We start from the raw sequence: 19,732 nt of genomic DNA, 5'->3' as shown, positions 1-19,732 counted from the left end.
TGGAAATAGGAGTGCATACATTTTGTGTAGGTTTGTTTGCACAAGATAAAACAGCATTTTTTTTGGTTAGTATACAAATTCAGAGTTTCAGATTTTGTAAAAACCAAGAGTACAAACGTGAAATGCAGGAATGTACATAACTTCACTTATAAGAACGAACAGCAACGACTTAATGCATTAATTTAGTTACTGCTCAATACTTTCAAATGCAAGTCTTCTACACCACATTAAATCCATTGCACAACAGAAGGAAAAAGAAACATTTCATAAAATCACTATGATGAAATGTTGTATACAACAGATATGCAACATTAAAATAATTAAAGCAATAATGATAAAATAACATGTCTTTGCTTGTTAGATTATGCAATTCTTAGTACTTTAGGTTACTTCAATGAAAAGCATGTTTTCTAAGAGCACTATTGCTGCAGCTTCTGAATAGAAACCAAACTGCGCTTGTTCTTTTAAGAACGAAAAACATTTTTTATCCATAACCAATCCTAAGACGACATTTTGTTCTCCATGATAAATAATTTTAATTGACTCAGATTAAATCACTGTACATTTGAGTATTCTGTGAACAGATAACACTAACCTCGTCCTGAACATAACAGCAGGATCCATATTAACTGAAGCCATACGGCCAACATGACGAATTTCTTTTGCAATCATTCGTAATTTTTCAAAATTCACAAGACCGTCCACCTTGGAATCGTTCCCTATGGAAGAAAATTAAAATTACTCCTGACAAGGAGTGAGACAGTCTTCTCTATATTAACACCTCTATTTGGCTTCCAGAAAACTCAGGTGACAATTGAGACCAAAACAAGGAACCTCAATGATTTAATGTTCTGAGAAGGAATAGGTTAACATACCAGACGTATTTTGATTTCAACACCAGCAATGCTGATAGGTGGATGTTGGCACTGACCATAAATCAAGACAATTATTAGTAGTCAGTAGTAAGGATACCGTAGACTTTGAGAAAATGAGAACTGCAGATTCTGGAGATCAGAGCTGAAAAATGTGTTTCTGGAAAAGCGCAGCAGGTCAGGCAGCATCCAAGGAACAGGGGAATCGACGCTTCGGGCATAAGCCCTTCTTCAGGCTTATAATACCTGTAACTGTATCACTACAATTGTTAATTATTTGAAAAGAGAAAGTAGAGAGAAAATGGGAAATTATAGATCAGATAACCTGACGTCAGTAGTGGGAAAATGGTGGAGTCCATTTTAAAAGATTCAACAGCTGAGCATGTGGAAAACAAGGACAGAATTGGACAGAGTTAGCATTAATATACAAAAGGGAAGTCATGTTTAACAAATTTACTGAAATTCTTCAAGGAAGAGACTCGTGCAGTTGATAGGAGGGAAACTGTAAACGTGGTTTATTTGGATTTTCAGAAGGCTTGCGATAAAGACCCACATAAGAGTTGAGAAAATTGAATTAAAGCCCATGGAACTAGAGGCAGCGTATTGAGATGGATAGAGAACTGGCTGACACACAGGAAACGAGGGCAAATAAAAGGATCTTTGTCCAAAAGGCAGGGAGTGATTATTGGGATACCTCAGAGATCAGTGCTAGCATGCCAGCTATTCACAATATATACACTAATGTTTTGGATGAGAGAGCTAAACATACTATCTCCAAATTTGCAGATGGCACAAAGCGAGTTGGGAGCGCGAGTTGTGAGGATGAAGCAGAAATTCTTCAGTGTGATTTGAGTAAGGTGAGTGAATGAGCAAGATGCAGTATAATGTGGATAAATGTGACATTATCCATGTTGAGAGCAAAGTTAGAAAGAACGCGTTATCTGAATGACTATAAATTGAGAGGCGGAAATGTGCAACAAGTATCCTCGTACACAAGTCACTGAAGATAAGCATTCAGGTGCAGCTGGCGGTGAGGGTGACTGGTATATTGGCCTTGATAGCAAGAGAATTTGATTACTGGTGCAGAGATGACTTACTGCAATTATCTAGGGCTTTGGTGAGACCACACGAGGAAGTTTACATGTAGTTTTGATCTCCTTATCTGAGGAAGGATGTTCTTGCTGTGGAGGAAGTGCAGTGAAGGTTTACCAGACTAATTCCTGGCTTGGCAGGACTGATGCACGAGAAAAGGTTGAATGGGTTAGGATTACCGTGTATACTTATATGTATAGGTCGAATTCATGTTTGGCCAAAACATCTTGTCTTTCCCATTTTACCTATTCAATAATTCAACAATATTCAATAATATTCATAACTTTTTCCTTTGTTGTTTATTATTTTATATAGACATCTTGCTGTTGTTGTCGTAGGTAGAATTGTAAATAGAAGGACAGATGAGGATGGTTCTGAATCAAAAAAAAAGCAAGTTAATTAGAAAAGGCAGATAAGAGCAAGCCAGAGAGCAAGGTAACACTGAAGAATTAAACTGCACTTACTTCCGTGCAAGGAGTCTTATTAGCTGATGAATTCAGGTCATGTTTGGGAACATGACACTGGGACATCATAGCTAATTTGGCTGAGGGAAGGACAGAACGGGCAGCTCAAATGTTTTGGGTTTTACATAGAATCCTTACAGTGTGGAAACAGCCATTTGGCCCAACAAGTCCACACCAATCCTCCGAAGAGTAACTCACCCACACCCAATCCCCTAACCTGCATTTACCCCCGACTAATGCACTTAACCTATACCCTGAACCTAATTGGCCCTGAACACTATGGGCCAATTCACCTAACCCGCACATCTTTTGGATTGTGGCAGGAAACCGGAGCACAGGGAGGAAACCCACGCAGACAGGGGGAGAACGTGCAAATTCCACACACAGAGTCGCCAAAGGCTGGAATTGAATCCGGCTCCCTGGCACTGAGAGGCAGCAGTGCTAACCATTGAGCCACGGTGCCGATGTTATAGGAAGTCTAGAAAGAGAGGCAAGATAGGTGAGGTGTGGTACTTTTGATGAAGGAAAACATTACAATTAGACAGGATATTTCTGAGGGATTGTCCAGTGAAACTATTTGAGTGATATTAGAAATAAGAAATGGATGATCATCTTGATGGGACTATACTTTAGGCCCTCCCAATAGTCAGAGACAAGTCAAGGAACAAATATGTAGAGACAGCTTGATATATTTAAGAATAATTGGGTTGTAGTAGTAGGAGATTTTAATTTTCCAAACATTGACTGGGACTGCCATTGTGTTAAAGGCTTGGATAATTTAAGAAAAAAATCTTTACTGATATATAAATGCACCTACTAGAGAAGGAGCAAAACTTGACCTCCTCTTGAGAAATAAAGCAGGGCAAATGACGGAAGTGTTAGTAGGGGGAGACTTTGGGACTGGTGATCACAACTATATTAATTTTAAAATGTTATGAAAAAGAAAAACCTTCCATGAAAGTTAAAGCTCTTAATTGGAATAAGGGAAATTTTAATAATAGGAGTGAAGAACTTTCAAAGGTTGACTTGGGGGGTGGGGTGGGGTTTGCAAGAGAGGAGGGGGAGTAGTCTTTTTGATAATGGTTAATATTACGGCTGTACTTAGGGAGGATATCCTTTGGAATACATCCAGGGATGTTATTTAGGTAGAACTGAGAAATAAAAATGGGATGATCATCTTATTGGGAATACTTTATAGACTCCCCAACAATCAGTGGGAAATTGAGAAACAAATTTATAAGGAGATCTGTTATCTGTTGGGTGGGTTGCGTTTCGGCGGGCCGGTGTGGACTTGTTGGGTCGAAGGGCCTGTTTCCACACTGCAAGTAATCTAAAAAAAATACAGTGGTAATGGTAGGGGATTTTACCCTTCTCAACAAAGACTGGGACTGCCATAGTGTTAAAGGCTTAGATGCAGAGGCATTTGTTAAGTGTTTACAGGAAAATTTTCTGATTCAGTATGTGGATGTACCTACTAGAGAAGTGCAAAATTTTATCTACTCTTGGGAAATAAGGCAGGGCAAGTGACTGAGGTGTCAGTGCAGGAGCACTTTGGGGCCAGCGACCATAATTCCATTAGTTTTAAAATAGTGATGGAAAAAGATAGAAGGATCTAAAAGTTGAACTTCTTAATTTGAGGAAGGCTAATTTTGACACTATTAAGTAAAACTTTCAGAAGTTGATTGGACACAAATGTTCACAGGTAAAGGGATGGCTGGAAAATGGGAAGCCTTCAAAAATGAAACAATGAGAGTCCAGAGACAGTATGTTTCTGTTAGGGGGAAAGAGAAGGCTGGTAGGTGTAGGAAATGCTAGATGACAAGAGAAATTGAGGCTTTGGTCAAGAAAAAGAAGCAAGCATATGTCAAGTATACACAGCGGAGATCGAGTGAATGCTTAGAAGAGCATTTGGCAGCAGGATTTTACTTAAGAGGGAAATCAGGAGGACAAAAAGGGACATGAAATAACTTTGGCAAATATGGTTAAGGAGAATCCAAAGGGATTATTGTATAAATACATTAAGGTCAGAAGGGTAATTAGGGAGAAAATAGGACTCCTCAAAAATCACAAAGCAGCCTATGCCTGGAATAGCAGGAGTTAGGGGAGATATTAACGAGCATTTTGCATCAGTGTTTACTGTGGAGAAGGACATGGAAGGTACAGAATGTGGGGAAATAGATGTGATATCTTGAAAAGTGGTGGTGTGGGATGTCTTGAAACACATAAAATTAGATAAATCCTCAGAACCTGATCAGGTGTACCCTAGAACTCTGTGGGAAGCTAGGGAAGTGATTGATGGGCTCCTTGCTGAGATTTTTGTATCAATGATGGTCACAGGTGAGGTGCTGGAAGACTGGAGATTGGCTAATGTGGTGCCACTATTTAAGAAAGGTGGTAAGGATAAGCCAGGGAACTGTAGACCAGTGAGCCTGACATCGGTGGTGGGCAAGTTATTGGAGGGAATCCTGAGGGACAGGATTTACATGTACTTGGAAAGGCAAGAACTGATTAGGAATAGTTGGCCGAATGGCCTGTTTCCACACTGTTGGGATTCTACGATTAGGAATAGTCAGCATGGCTTTGTACATTGGAAATCATGTCTCACGAACTTGATTGAGTTTTTTTGAAGAAGTAATGAAGAGGACTGAGGAGGGCAGAGCTGTGGATGTGATCAATATGGACTTCAGTAAGGCTTGCAAACAAGGTTCCTCAGGTTAGACTGGTTAGCAAGGTTAGATCACATGAAATACAGGGAGAACTAGCCAGTGGGATATAGAACTGGCTCAAGGTAGAAGACAGAGGGTGATGGTGGAGGGTTGCTTTTCAAATTGAAGTTCTGTAACCAGTGTGTGCCACAGGACTGGTGATAGGTCCACTGCTGTTCGTCATTCATATAAATGAAATGGATGTGAACATAGGAGCTGTACTTAGTAAGTTTGTAGACAACAGCAAAATTGGAGGTATAGTAGACACCCAAAAAAACATTACAGGATTTTAATTAGATGGGCCAATGGGACAAGGAGTGGCTGATGGAGTTTGAGTTAGATAGACATGAGGTGCTGAATTTTGGAACAGCAAATCTAGACAGGACTATACACTTAATGGTAAAGTCCTGGGGAGCGTTGCTGAACAAAAAGATCTTGAAGTACAGGTTTATAGTTCCTTGAAAGTGGAGTCACAGGTCGATATGATAGTGAAGGTGGCCTTTGGTATTCTTTCCTTTGTTGGTCAGTACATTGATTATAGGAGTTGGGAAGGCATGTTATGACTGCACAGGACATTGGTTAGGTCACTTTTGGAATATTGTGTGCAATTTTAGTTTCCCTATTACCAGAAAGATGTTGTGAAACTTGAATGGGTTCAGAAAAGATTTACAAGGATGTGGCCAGGGTTGGACGGTTTGAGCTATAGGGAGAGGCTGAACAGGTTGGAGCCATCAGAGACTGAGGGGTCTTATCGAGGTTTGTAAAATCATGAGGAGCAAGGATAGCATAAATAGATAAGGTCTTTTCCCTTGGGTGGGTGAGTCCAGAACTAGAGGGTATAGGTTTAGGGTGAGAGGGGAAAGATGTAAAAGGGACCTACGGCACAACGTCTTCACCAGAGGTGGATGAATGTATGAAATGTGCTGCCACATGGAGTTGTGGAGGCTGGCACAATTAAATTTAAGGGCATTTGGATAGGTGTATGAATAGGAAGGGTTTGGAGGGACATGGGCCAACTGCTAGAAAATGGGACTAGATTATTTTTTGATATCTGGTTGGCATGGACAAGTTGGATCGAAGGATCGTTTTCCATGTTATATAACTTTATGACTACTGCTGAATACACAATGGTATGACATCAATTATGTCATCCTGGACAACATTGTGCAGTGTATAAAATATTTCTAGTCTAACAAAATAATGTTAGTACAAGTTCACTGAGAAAAATGCAGTTGAATACAAGGAAAAACACTCAGTACATACTTAATTTATTCAACATCCTGATAAACCATTACTCTTTAGAATAATAGTCACTATGTAAGTAAATTTGATACAAAAAGATACAACAAATCCCTGTCAAATTTGACATATTTAGTTGTAAGTAAACATGGGTGAAACTTGCATTAGCTGACACAAGTACCAAACTGATAATCGAGAAATCAGAAGCATGATGTGAACAATAATGCTACTTACAGTACAGGAAATTACAAAAACGCAACTACAAATACTTTTTTTTAAAGTAGTAAGTCGAGCTACCTTCATGTAAGAATGTCAGATCTTTCTTGATCACTGGGAAGAGAGGAATAATGGGAGGTTGTAGATTCTCATTGTTCAAAACATTCCTGTATTTAGCCATATTTCTGGAGGGATCTAAGAGGTCCTGAAGGTCCTGAAATAACTTCTCATATTTACTGGGAAGTTTTTCCCAAGTATTCCGTAGTCTTGCGACTGGTGCAAGATATAAACCACTGGATTTTATGAGAAAATACAGAAAATATAGTATTAGCTAAAAACAAACTCTGAAACAGTCCTTTTAAGTAATAAACTACCAAATAAACTTGAAGTTTTTGCAAGGTTTGTAGCTCAGGTTGAGGTTTAGGGTGTAGCTTTACTTGCTGAGCTGTAGGTTTGATATCCAGACGTTTCATTACCTGGCTAGGTAACATCATCAGTGGTGATGTCATTTCCTGGTTGTTTTCTGAGGGATTAATAGATGGTATCTAGATCTGTGTGTTTGTTTATGGCGTTGTGGTTGGAGTGCCAGGCCTCTAGGAATTCTCTGGCATGTCTTTGCTTAGCCTGTCCCAGGATAGATGTGTTGTCCCAGTCGAAATAGTGTTTTTTTTCATCCGTGTGTATGGCTACGAGGGAGAGAGGGTCGTGTATTTTTGTGGCAAAAAGACACGACCCTCTCTCCCTCGTAGCCATAATCAACAACATAATCTACAACAAACCAACGGCACATCCATGGGTTCTCCGCTATCAGGATTCATAGCAGAAGCAGTAATGCAAAGACTAGAACAAACAGCCCTACCAACCATCAAACCAAAATCTGGGTCCGCTACGTAGATGACACCTTTGTCATCACAAAATCAAACAAGATAGAAGAGGCATTTAACATCATAAACAACACCCTCACAGGCATAAAGTTCACCAAGGAGGAAGAGACTAACAACAAACTCGCATTCCTGGACGTCACAGTAGAAAGAAAGGACAACAGAGAACTACAAACCTGCGTATACAGAAAACCAACAAACACCAACCAAATACTCAACTACACCAGCAACCATCCCAACACACACAAACAAAGCTGTATCAGAACACAATTCCAACAAGCCACCACACACTGCAGCACAGACGAACTTCAGAAAACAGAGGAGAACCACCTATACGACGTATTCGAGAAGAACGGATACTCAAAAAATACAGTGCGCAGATTCCTCAAGAACAAACCACGACAAGCAGACCAAACACAGCCAGAATCCCTAACCACCTTACCATACACCAAAGAAGTTTCAGAAATGACAGCCAGCTACTAAGACACCTCAGACTCCTAGTAGCACACAAACCCACCAACACACTCAAACAAAAACTAACAAACTTAAAAAGACCCAGTACAACCCATGGACAAAACCAACATCATCTACAAAATTCCATGCAAGGACTGCCACAAACACTACGTGGGACAAACAGGAAGAAAGTTAGCCACCAGGATACATGAACACCAGCTAGCCACAAAAAGACACGACCGTCTCTCCCTCGTAGCCCTACACACGGATGAAAAAAAAACCCACCAAATCAACTGGGACAACACATTTATCCTGGGACAGGCTAAGCAAAGACATCCCAGAGAATTCCTAGAGGCCTGGCACTCCAACCACAACGTCATAAACAAACACACAGATCTAGATACCACCCGCAGAAAATGAACAGGAAATGACATCACTACAAACTCAAGGAACCCCATCCAAGACAAACATATAAATAGAAAGCAGGAGTCAACAGCTTCGCTTCACTTGGAGGTCGCCACTGATGTTACCTAGCCAGGTAATGAAACGTCTGGATATCAAACCTACAGTTCAACAAGCAAAGCTACACCCTAAACCTCAACCTGAGCTACAAACCTTCACAAACCTTGCAAAAATCAGTCATATATGTTAATTAAGGCCCTTGGATCACTGACATTTCAACAAGTACAGAGGATTGTCAGAAAATGTATTTGCTGGTTTAACTCACTTATCCCTTGCACCCAGAATATCCCAAACCAAGAGTATAAGAAACTAGCTACATAATCAAGAAACAAATATTGCAAACAAATATTAAAATTATCTGTGAAATTCAGTATCGATATGAATCATTAAAAACTCTTAAAGGGTTGCAATTTTGCATAACATTTGACCGGTAACCATAAATCCTGGGTTTTAATGCCTTGCAAGCTTTTGTTTCTAGTCAGCACAATGACGATTTTGAAAATTATAAGGAATATAAAACTTTGCATTTGAATATGCATAATTTAACATATTCTACAATATTAAAACAAGGGACATATTTGGTTCCTCCATGTGAAAGTTTATCACAATTATTTAATTCTGACAAAGCAACACCCACAATATATGTGTCTTAAACCATTATTTTTACCTGTCTTAACCATGTTTGATTGTCAACATTTAGAGGTTTTTTTTGAAGGGATTAGTTTAAAGTTGCAAAGTTGTAGTTTACAAGTCTTTTCACTTCACTGCTCTTGTTAAAGTTAATTGCGATCCAAAAAATATTTTCCTATTACTGATGAAACTTGTGCTTTTGTCTTGAGCAGTAGACAGTCAGGCAAATTTGTCATTTTGGTGATTTCATTGGAATTTTATACATTTACACATTTTGTGATAGTTCGTGGAACAGTGGAGCACGATTCTCAGCACTCTTCTCAGTTAAATCATAAATGCTCCAAGCACCATTATGTGCCTCAAAATTGCCAGGTTAGCAAGTCAACCTCCTATATAATGGATTTTAAAATTGCACGTTCTGTGGAAGGTTTCATCTATACATGCAGGCACCAAGAAAAAGATTCTTGGCTTCACAAGAGTAACTTATCACAAATGTGTAATTTTATTTGTTACCTCCCACATTCTCCCTAATTTATTGTTAAACTATTATTTTTATGTTGTATACTCTATAATAGTATATTTTATATTTCATAAGAAAAAGTAATTTAATTTTCTTCCTTTGTGCATTCTTTTGACAGGATGCTTGTTAGTTTTTCTTTCTTTCATTATTTGTAATTTATTTAAAGTTAAATAATGATCTCAATATCTCAAGGAGAAACTTTAAAATCTACATTCTTATGTTAAATTGTCTTCGAGACTCAACCCTCTCAAAAATCTTCCATTCTTGAACCTTCATCCACCATACCATACCACCTCCACCCAATCAAGTAGTATACATTCTTCTAAACTAACCTTCCACATCTGCAATCCTTCCCTTCTTTTGTTTTAACATTGGTAGCCATGCCTTCAGTAACCTAAACCTAGCTTCTGGAATTCCTTCCCAAAACCTTTCTGTCTCTCTGTATCTTTACCACCCTTTTAAGATTCTCTTTAAAACTCTTTTCTGAGTTTTGAGGTAAAATTACCTTCTTTGGCTCGCCATTCCCTTTTTTTGAACTCATTATTAGGAAGTGGGCTGTAGGCAAGACTGGAAATTATTGCCCATGCATAGATGTCCTGAGAAGATCAATGTAGTTGATTTGGTCTGGAGTTGCATACTGATCAGATTGAGCTAGTATGACAGATTTCCTCTCAATTACATTTTAGTGAAGTGCCTTGGGATGGTTCTCATATTAGTATAAACAAAAGTTTTTTTTTGCTGTAGAATTTGCTGTTTGACCATTATTGGCATAAAACTGATCATTTTTGAAATGACCTCAGTTTCTCTCCTGCATGATGGACACTTCAAACCCCCATGAGTACCAAATTAACAGCTCTAAATAGAGAAGGTAGCTGGATACATTTTAACAAATGAAAAGCTGGATATTTTTCTTTATTCTTTCATGGGACATGAATGCCAATAGCAAAATCAGCATTTGGTGCCTATCCCTAATTGCCCTTGAATGAAGTGGCTTGCTAGATTACTTCAGAGTAAAGTCATTACCATAGACCTAGTGTCACACATCGGCCACACCAGGTAAGAATGTCAGATTTCCTTCTTCATTAAAAGAAATTGGTGAATGCCAATCAATGATGGTTGTTATGATCATCACTACTGAGACTAGCATTAACATTTTCTCAAGCTCCTTTGGGTTTGCTCCTCTGTTTCGTTGTCCGCAGCTATCATAACATCAGTGTCTAATTTGGAAGTTATTGCCGCACATGGACCTCAGAGGTCTGTGCAGCTTGTAAAAAAAAATTAGTGGGAATGCTGACCAGCATCATATTTTACATCTATTAATTAATTTCAAATTATAATAGCTGCTGTGGTGATATTTGAGTTTGTACCGCCAGGCCATTAGTATGGACCTGCACCATCATCTGCCCCATATCAATGAAAATATATTGTACTTGAGTCCCATTTATAGAAAAAAGTCCTTAGAATCTTTCACCAACTAGAGTTTAGTCATTCCCATACTAAAAGTTATGAAAAGGTTTACTTTTAGAAATAAAAGTTCATCTTACTGCCTTATACTTTTAAAGATTTACCAAACTGATTCCTGGCAGGACAGACATATAAGGACAGTTTGAGTCAGTTAGGATTGGGTTCGTTGGAGATTAGAAGAATGAGGTGGGATCTCAGGAGAAACCTATAAAATTCCAACAGGACTAGACATGTTAGATGCAGGAAGGATGTTTTCGATGGTGGGCAGGTCCAGAACCAGGATATATACCTTAAGCATAAGGAATAAACTTTTTAGGACTGAGATGAGGAGAAATGTCTCCAATTCAGACAGTAGTGACCTTGTGAAATTCACTACCACAGTTGTTGAGATCAAAACATTGTGTTTCAAGAATGAAGTAGATATAGCTCTTGTCACGAAAGGAATCAAGGAATATGGGAGGAGAACAACATTGGGGTATTGAACTCAAAGATCAGCAACGATCATACTCAATGGTGGACCAGGCTGGAGGGTCAAACTAATGTATCCATCTTCTATGCTTACCTGATAATTGCAAACATGGAGTTGAAGTTCTTGCATTCTCGACAGTGCAGTGCCATCTTGATAAAGTGTTTAATTATCTTCATTCTTTTCAATTGGTTTGACTCCTTAAGGATTTCTGTGGCAACCCAAAATGTTTCCTGATTGATTATGTTCTCAAATTTCTTCAGATTGGCACATTCAGTTTTTGACTTAAGTTTGAATAAGTCATCTATATACTCTGTGGGCTCAATATTACGAAATAGTTCAAAGTTCCTCATGGAGAGCTGGGTGGCAACTTCAATCGTGCTCAATTGTAACAGTGTGATATGACTCTCCCGAAGCAATTCCTGAGCATCTTCATCTGAGCACAGTGTCTCTGTTTCCATATTATTCTTCAGATAGTACCTCATGAAAGAAAACAAAACTGCATCAACTAAAAAGTCAACTAACACAACTAAAGCATCTAAACTAAAGAATTATAGTTCAAACATTTTAAGATGGGTCAGTTTTTTTCCGATGTGTGCAGGAGGGTTTCCTGACAATATGTAGACAAGCCAACCAGGGCGAGGTCACATTAGATTTGATATTGGGTAATGAACCTGACCAGGTGTTAGATTTGGAGGTAGGTGAGCACTTTGGTGACACTTCAGTTATGTATACTTTACTGATGGAAAGGGATAGGTATATACCGCACGGCAATAGTTATGGCTAGGGGAAAGACAATTACGATGCGATTAGGAAAGATTTAGAATGCATAGGATGAGGACTTAAACTGTTGGGGATGGGCACAATTGAAATGTGGAGCTTATTCAAGGAACAGCTACTGCGGATCCTTGATAAGTACGTATCTGTCATGCAGGGAGGGAGCTGTCGAACGGGGGAGCCGTGGTTTATTAACGAAGCTGAATCGCTTGTCAGGGGGAAGGCGGTGGCTTATGTTAAGGTGAGATGTGATGGCTCGGTTAGGGCACTTGAGAGTTACAAGTTAGCCAGGAAAGATAAAGAGATAGTGAAGAAGAGCCAGAAGAAGACATGAGAATTCAGCGAATAGTATCAAGAGAAACCTCAAGGCTTTCTAGAGGTATATCAGAAATAAAAGAATGACTAGAATAAGATTAGGGCACATCAAGGATAGTCGTGGGAAGTTATGCATGGAGTCTGAGACGACAGGGGAAGTGCCAAATGAATACTTTTCGTCAGGATTCACACTAGAAAAAGACAAGGTTGTCAAGGAGAATACTGAAACACAGACTACTAGATTAGATGGGGTTGAGGTTCACAAGGAGGGAGGTGTTAGCAATTTTGGCAAGTATAAAAATCCCATCTGTCCACTGGGACCGATGGGATTCATCCTAGGATTCTCTGGGAAGCCAGGGAGGAGATTACTGACTTTGGCTTTGATCTTTAGGTCGTTATCATCAACAGGAATAGTGCCAAAAGACTGGAGGATAGCAAATGTTGCCCCCTTGTTCAAGAAGGGTAATTATAGACCAGTGAGCCTTATTTAGGTTGTGGGTAAAGTGTTGGAAAGGGTTATAAGAGATAGGATTTATTATCATCTAGAGAGGAATAAGTTGATTAGGGATAGTCAACACTGTTTTGTGAAGGGTAGATTGTGCCTCACAAACCTTGAGTTTGAGAAGGTGACCAAACAGGTGGATGAGGGTAAAGTGGTTGATGTACATTTAAGTCATCATTGGACATACATGGAATAGTGTAGATTAGATGGGCTGCAGTTTGGCATGACAGGTCGGTGCAACATTGAGGGCCGAAGGGCCTGTACTGCGCTGTAATGTTCTATGTGGGGCATTTGGATTTCAGTAAGGTGTTTGATTAGGTTTCTCGCGGGAGGCTATTGCACAAAATATGGAGGCACTGGATTGATGGTGATTTACTGGTTTGGATCAGAAATTGGCTAGCTGAAAGAAGACAGAGGGTGATGGTTGATGGGAAATATTCATCCTGGAGTTCAATTACTAGTGGTGTACCAGAAGGATCTGTTTTGGATCCATTGCTATTTACCATTTTTGTAAATGACCTGGATGAGGGCATAGAAGGATGGGTTCATAAATTTGCGAATGACACTAAGGTCAGCTGAGTTGTGGATAGTGCTGAAGGATGTTACAGGTTAGAGGGACATAGATAAGCTGCAGAGCTGGGCTGAGAGGTGGCAAATGGAGTTTAATGCAGAAAAGTGTGAGGTGATTCATTTTGGAAAGAGTAACAGGAATGCAGAGTACTGGGCCAAGAGTAAGATTCTTGGTAATGTAGATGAGCAGAAAGATCTGTGTCCAGGTATATAGATCCTTGAAAGTTGCCACCCAGGTTGATAGGATTGTTAAGAAGGCATACGGTGTGTTAGCTTTTATTGGTCAAGGGATTGAGTTTCAGAATCACAAGGTCATGCTGCAGCTGTATAAAACTCTGGTGTGGCTGCACTTGGAGTATTGCGTGCAGTTCTGGTCACTGCATTATAGGAAGGACGTGGAAGCTTTAGAAAGGGTTCAGAGGATATTTACCAGGATGTTGCCGGTATGGCGGGAGGGTCTTACAAGGAAAGGCTGAGAGACTTGAGGCTGTTTTCATTAGAGAGAAGAAGGTTGATAGGTGACTTAATTGAGACATAAGATAATCAGAGGGTTAGATAGTTAAGACAGTGAGAGCCTTTTTCCCTTGATGGTGATTGGTAGCACGAGGTGACATAGCATTAAATTGAGGGGACAGATGTCAGAGATAGTTTCTTTACTCATGGAGAGTAGTAGGTTGTGGAACACGCTGCCTGAAACAGTAGTAGACTTGCTAACTTTAAGGGCATTTAAATGGTTATTAGATAGGCACATGGACAAGAATGGAATGGTGCAGTGAGATGGGCTTCGGATTGGTTTCACAGGGCAGCGTGGCTCAGTGGTGAACACTGCTGCCTTACAGCGCCGGGGACCCAAGTTCGATTCCTGCCTCGGGCAACTGTCTGTGTGGGGTTTGCGTATTCTCCCCTCGCCCAGTGTCTGTGTGGGTTTTCTCCAGGTTCTCCGGTTTCCTTCCAACGTCCAAAGATGTGCAGATTAGGGTGGATTGGCTGTGCTAAATTGTCCTGTAATGCCCAGGGATGTGCAGGTTAGGGTGGATGGCCGTGCTAAATTGCCCATAGTGTCAGATGCCTTAGTCAGAGAGAAATGGGTCTGCATGGGTTACTCTTCGGAGGATCGGTGTGGACTTGTTGGCCAAATGGCCTGTTTCCACACTGTAGGGAATCTAATCTAATCTAAACATTGGCAGCAGAAAGGCCTGTACTGCACTGTAATGTTCTACGATCAACAATCAATCTCAGCCTTAAATATACACAAAGACTTAATCCCCACAATTCTCTGTGGCAAGAAGTTTAAAAGACTCTCAACCCTCAGAAGAAATTTCTCCTTATTTCTGTCTTAAATTGACACTCCTTTATTCTGAGACTATGCCCTCTGGCCCTCAACTTTCCCATAAGGGGAAACACCCTCACAATTCTTATCCTGTCAAGCCACTTAAGAATTCTACTTGTTCCAATGAGATCACCCCTTCTCATTCTTCTAACCTTTAGTGATGACAGTCTCAGAATGTTTAGCTTTTGCTCAGATGACAATCCCTCTATATCAGGGATCATCCAAGTGAACCTTTTCTGAATTGCTTCCTTTGAAATATCTTTCCTTAAATAAGGGGACCAAATCCAGATGTGGCCTTATGAGTATCGTGTACAGTTGCAGTTAGACTTCCCAACTTCGAATCCCTTGAAATACGGGCTGACATTCCATTAACGTTCCTGATTACGTGTTGCATCTGCATGCTGGCTTTAGTCTATTTGTGCTATAGATTTCTGCACCTTTTCTCCATTTAAACACAGGGTGACCTCCGTATCCACGGGTCCAGTTTCCCGCTGTTTACCATAGCCCGGACACAGTACAGAGAACGTTCAGGGGGCTGCCAGGAAGGTAAATTTCCTATTGAAATGAATGGGTTTGCTACTGTCCACGGTTTCATTCTTCTGTGGTAGATCTTGGCACATATCATCCGCAGGTACGGTGGGACTACTGCATTACATTGTTCTTTTGTTCTCCCTTCAAAAATGGACAACTTCACATTTTCCCATATTATATGCCATTTGCCCTTACCCACTCAATCGATACCTCTCACAACTTGCTTTTCCAATTATTTTTATGTTGTCTGCAAAACTGGTTATAATACATTTATTTCTGACTTGCAGTCATTATTATGTATTGTAATCAAATGCGATTTCTGCACTGATCCCTGTGGCATTTGACTGATCACAGGTCACCAACCTACAAAGAACCCTTTATTTCACTCCTTTTTCCTGTCCATTAGTCAATTCTCTATCCACACCAATGTATTACTTCCAACATGAATTGAAGGTGCTGTTGTTGGACTGGGTTGGACAAAGTTTGTCTCCCTCCAAAATTATGGGCTGTTATACTTGTGACTTAACCTTTTGGAAGGTACCTTATCGAATGTCTGCTGGAAGTCCAAATGCAACACATCCACTGGTTTCTGTCTATCCACTCTGGTTGAGACTTTTTCAAAATACTCTAATAAATTAGTCAGAAACTTTATTTCCCTTTCAAGAGATTTTGTCGACTCTGCTCGATTAGATTATGATTTTGCAAAACTATTGCTATTACTTCAATAATAACTATTTCCAACATCTTTCCAACAAGAGATGTTAGGCTAATTGGCCTATAGTTACTCACTTCCTGTCTCCCTCCCTTTTTGAATCCACTAATATTTGTCCAGACAGAAAAAAGTTTTGAAAATGACAACCAATGCATCTACCATCTCTGGAGTTACTTATTTTAGAATCCTCAGATGCAAGCCATCAGGGTCAGTGGACTTATCTTTAGCCCCATTAGTTTGTATAATACTACTTCTCTAGTGATGGTATGTAATTTTTCTAATGTATATTTAGTATTAATGAGAAGTTCAAAGAATATTCTATCATAAAGACTTATGCAAGATACCTGTTTAACTCATCTGCCATGATCTTGCTCCCTGATTCATTTTCAAGGGGACCTATACTCAATTTTACCTCTCTCTTCCTATTTATATATTTAAAGATGATCTTATTGTCAGTTATTGTATTCTGTGCTAATTTTTTCTTGTAGTTTTTATTTCTCCCTTTGTTACCTTTTTTAAGTTCACTTTGCTGGATTCTGAATTTATCCCAGTCTTCAGAGCCACCACTGATTTTAGATTAGATTACTTACAGTGTGGAAACAGGCCCTTCGGCCCAACAAGTCCACACTGACCCGCCGAAGCGCAACCCACCCAAACCCATTCCCCTACATTTATCCCTTCATCTAACACTACGGGCAATTTAGCATGGCCAAGTCACCTGACCTGCACATCTTTGGACTGTGGGAGGAAACTGGAGCACCCGGAGGAAACCCACGCAGACAGGGGGAGAATGTGCAAACTCTACACAGTCAGCCGCCTGAGTCGGGAGTTGAACCCGGGGTCTCTGGCGCTGTGAGGCAGCAGTGCTAACCACTGAGCCACCGTGCCGCCCTTATTGTTTGCTTTTTCTTCCAACTTTACTACTCTCAACCCAATATCCTTGCAAAAGTTTATTTCAATTGGTTTCACTGAAGGACAGGCCCAATAAGAAATATCAGGGAGTCACAGAATCCCTGTGGAATCAGACCATTAGGCCCATCGAGTCTCCACTGACCCTCCGAAGAGCATCCCACCCATCCACCATAACCCTGCTTTTCCCATGGCTAATCCACTTAGCCTGCATATCCGTGTACACTATGGACAATTTAGTATGGTCAATCCACCTAACCTGCACATCTTTGGAATGTGGAAGGAAACCAGAGCACACAGGCCAAGGGAGAATGTGCAAACTCCATACAGACAGACAGTCACCCAAGGGGGTGAACTGAACCCTCAGCCCTGGTGCTTAGGTAGTAGTGCTAACTACCGAGTCACCGTGCCACCCAAGAATAAATCAACTCATACTTCTATGCATTCAACAACGCCCATCCCCTGAACAAGTGGCTGGGAATAAACTTGTAAATAATTGGAATGGAAAAATAAAACTTGACAAAATTAATTCCTGATGAAGGGCTTATGCCCGAAACGTCGAATTTCCTATTCCTTGGATGCTGCCTAACCTGCTGTGCTTTAACCAACAACACATTTTCAGCCAAAATTAATTCAAAACAATTGGAAAAGAAGTTCACCCAGAGTACTGAGCCATTTTGCAATGCTCGTATGTATTACACCTATGAACAATGGCTGAAATGCAAAATCAAACTTCATATTTTCCTCATGTAAAATAAAGCAAAACAAGCTTATTTCTATTGTATTCTTTGAAAGAACCTGGATTATGATAATTTCCTCATCTTTACCTTCCACTGAGCTGGATTCGGTCAGCAAGCTTTGATAATTGATCTGGAAGCCGTCTTTGTTTGATTACACCTTCAGGAGTGACAGAGACCTCACACAGCGAATACGATTCAGGAGCAGCAGTTACGGTAAATTCACGAAGTGCCTGAATGACCACTTCTTTTGCAGTGGTATCTCTACTGATCATTATGTAGCGACTTTGTTGGTCGGCTTTGAAAACTCTTAAAACTTGATCTGGTAGCTCTGTTCGAAAGAAAAACAAACTGAATATATGGATAGCATAAAAGGTAGAGTGCTTTATTAAAATTGTGTGAACATTTGAAAACAATGGGCAGGAAAAGACTAGCTGATTCATCAAGCCATACAAAGGAAATAGGAAATTAGGTTAAGAAGACAACATAGGAAAAATAAAAAATTTAAAAAAAGGTTATCAATTGGTTTTGGGAGCAGGCAAATATGAGACAAATGGAGTATAATATGGGGTAACTGTGAAAATGTGAAAGATCTCCAGTATCTGCAGTCCTCACTTTCGCCCCGTAATTGTAAAAGGTCATTTTGGCAGGAAGAATAAGACAAAAGCATATTGTCTAAACGAACAGAAGATTGCAGAGCTCTGAGGTGCAGAGAGATCTGGGTATCCTAATACATGAATCGCTAGTAATTAGGAAAGCTAATAGAATGTTATCAGTTATTGCAAGGGAAATTTAATATAAAAGTAGGAAGATTATGCTTCAGTTATACAGGGAGACTTACTATGTACAGTAATGATCACTTTATTCAAGCAAGGATGTAAACGTTGGAAGCAGCTTCAGAAAGGTTTACAAACCTTACAAGGAATGGGGATCTGAGGAAAGGTTTGGACAGGTTAGACTTGTATTCACTGGAGTTTAGAATAGTAAGTGACTTAAAACACAGAAGATACCAAGGGGTCTTGGGCAGGGTAAATATGAAGAGAATGTTTCCCCTTATTGGAGCATCTAGAACTAGAGGTCACTGTTTAAAAATTAAGAGTCACCCATTTAAAAGAGAGATGACAAAGATTTTTCTCCAGAGAGTTGAGAACCTTTGGAATTCTCTTCCTGAAAAGGGGTGGAAGCAGTTTCCTCAAATATTAGGAAGATATTTATTAAGGAATGGAGATTATCGAGAAATGTGAATTTGTGGTTACAATCAAATCAGCTATTATATTATTGAATGTTAGGATAAGCTTGAGGAGACAAATGGCTTACTCCTTCTAAATTTATATGTATGCTCATATCCACCTGGACGCCCCGTGCTGGCCTATTACCCGCCCTCAACTTCTTCATTTCCAACTGCCGCTGGGACATTAACCTGTCTACCCCCTTCCCCCACTCCAACCTCTCACCCTCACAATGCACAGCCCTCCAATCCCGACCTCACCATCAAGCCAGCAGATAAAGAGGACGCAGTGGTAGCCTGGTGCATTGACCTCTACACCGCTGAAGCCAAACGCCAACTCGAGGACACCTCTTCCTACCGTCCCCTCGACCAAACCATCATCTCCCAGACCATACAGAACCTCATCATCTCAGGAGATCTCCCACCCACAGCTTCCAACCTCATAGTCCGGGAACCCCGCACTGCCCGGTTCTACCTCCTTCCCAAGATCCACAAGACTGACCACTCTGGCTGACCCATTGTCTCTGCATGCTCCTGCCCCACTGAACTCATTTCTAACTACCTTGACAACTGTCCTATCCCTCCTAGTCCAGGAACCCCCCCCACATACGTTCGAGACACCACCCACTCCCTCCACCTCCTCCAAGACATCCGTTT

At 40.3% G+C, this 19,732-nt stretch overlaps 1 protein-coding gene across 8 annotated transcripts in view; it reads right to left on the bottom strand.

The window, feature by feature from the left end:
• rapgef2b (Rap guanine nucleotide exchange factor 2b) overlaps positions 1-19,732 on the bottom strand; it is a 393,772-nt gene that overhangs the window by 58,493 nt on the left and 315,547 nt on the right. For all 8 annotated transcript variants that reach the window (XM_060851743.1, XM_060851735.1, XM_060851737.1 and 5 more), the window contains 4 exons: positions 17,938-18,178; positions 11,561-11,944; positions 6,670-6,881; positions 596-719 (listed from right to left, as the gene is read on the bottom strand). In XM_060851743.1, the coding sequence (XP_060707726.1) occupies positions 596-719; positions 6,670-6,881; positions 11,561-11,944; positions 17,938-18,178 (961 nt within the window). The remainder of the gene's footprint in view (positions 1-595; positions 720-6,669; positions 6,882-11,560; positions 11,945-17,937; positions 18,179-19,732) is intronic.

This window comes from Hemiscyllium ocellatum, chromosome 36 (genome assembly GCF_020745735.1).
Source record: "Hemiscyllium ocellatum isolate sHemOce1 chromosome 36, sHemOce1.pat.X.cur, whole genome shotgun sequence".
NCBI classification, from domain to species: domain Eukaryota; kingdom Metazoa; phylum Chordata; class Chondrichthyes; order Orectolobiformes; family Hemiscylliidae; genus Hemiscyllium; species Hemiscyllium ocellatum.
The sequence above is the reverse complement of the archived record's forward strand: the minus strand, read 5'-3'. Positions and strand labels throughout refer to the sequence as shown.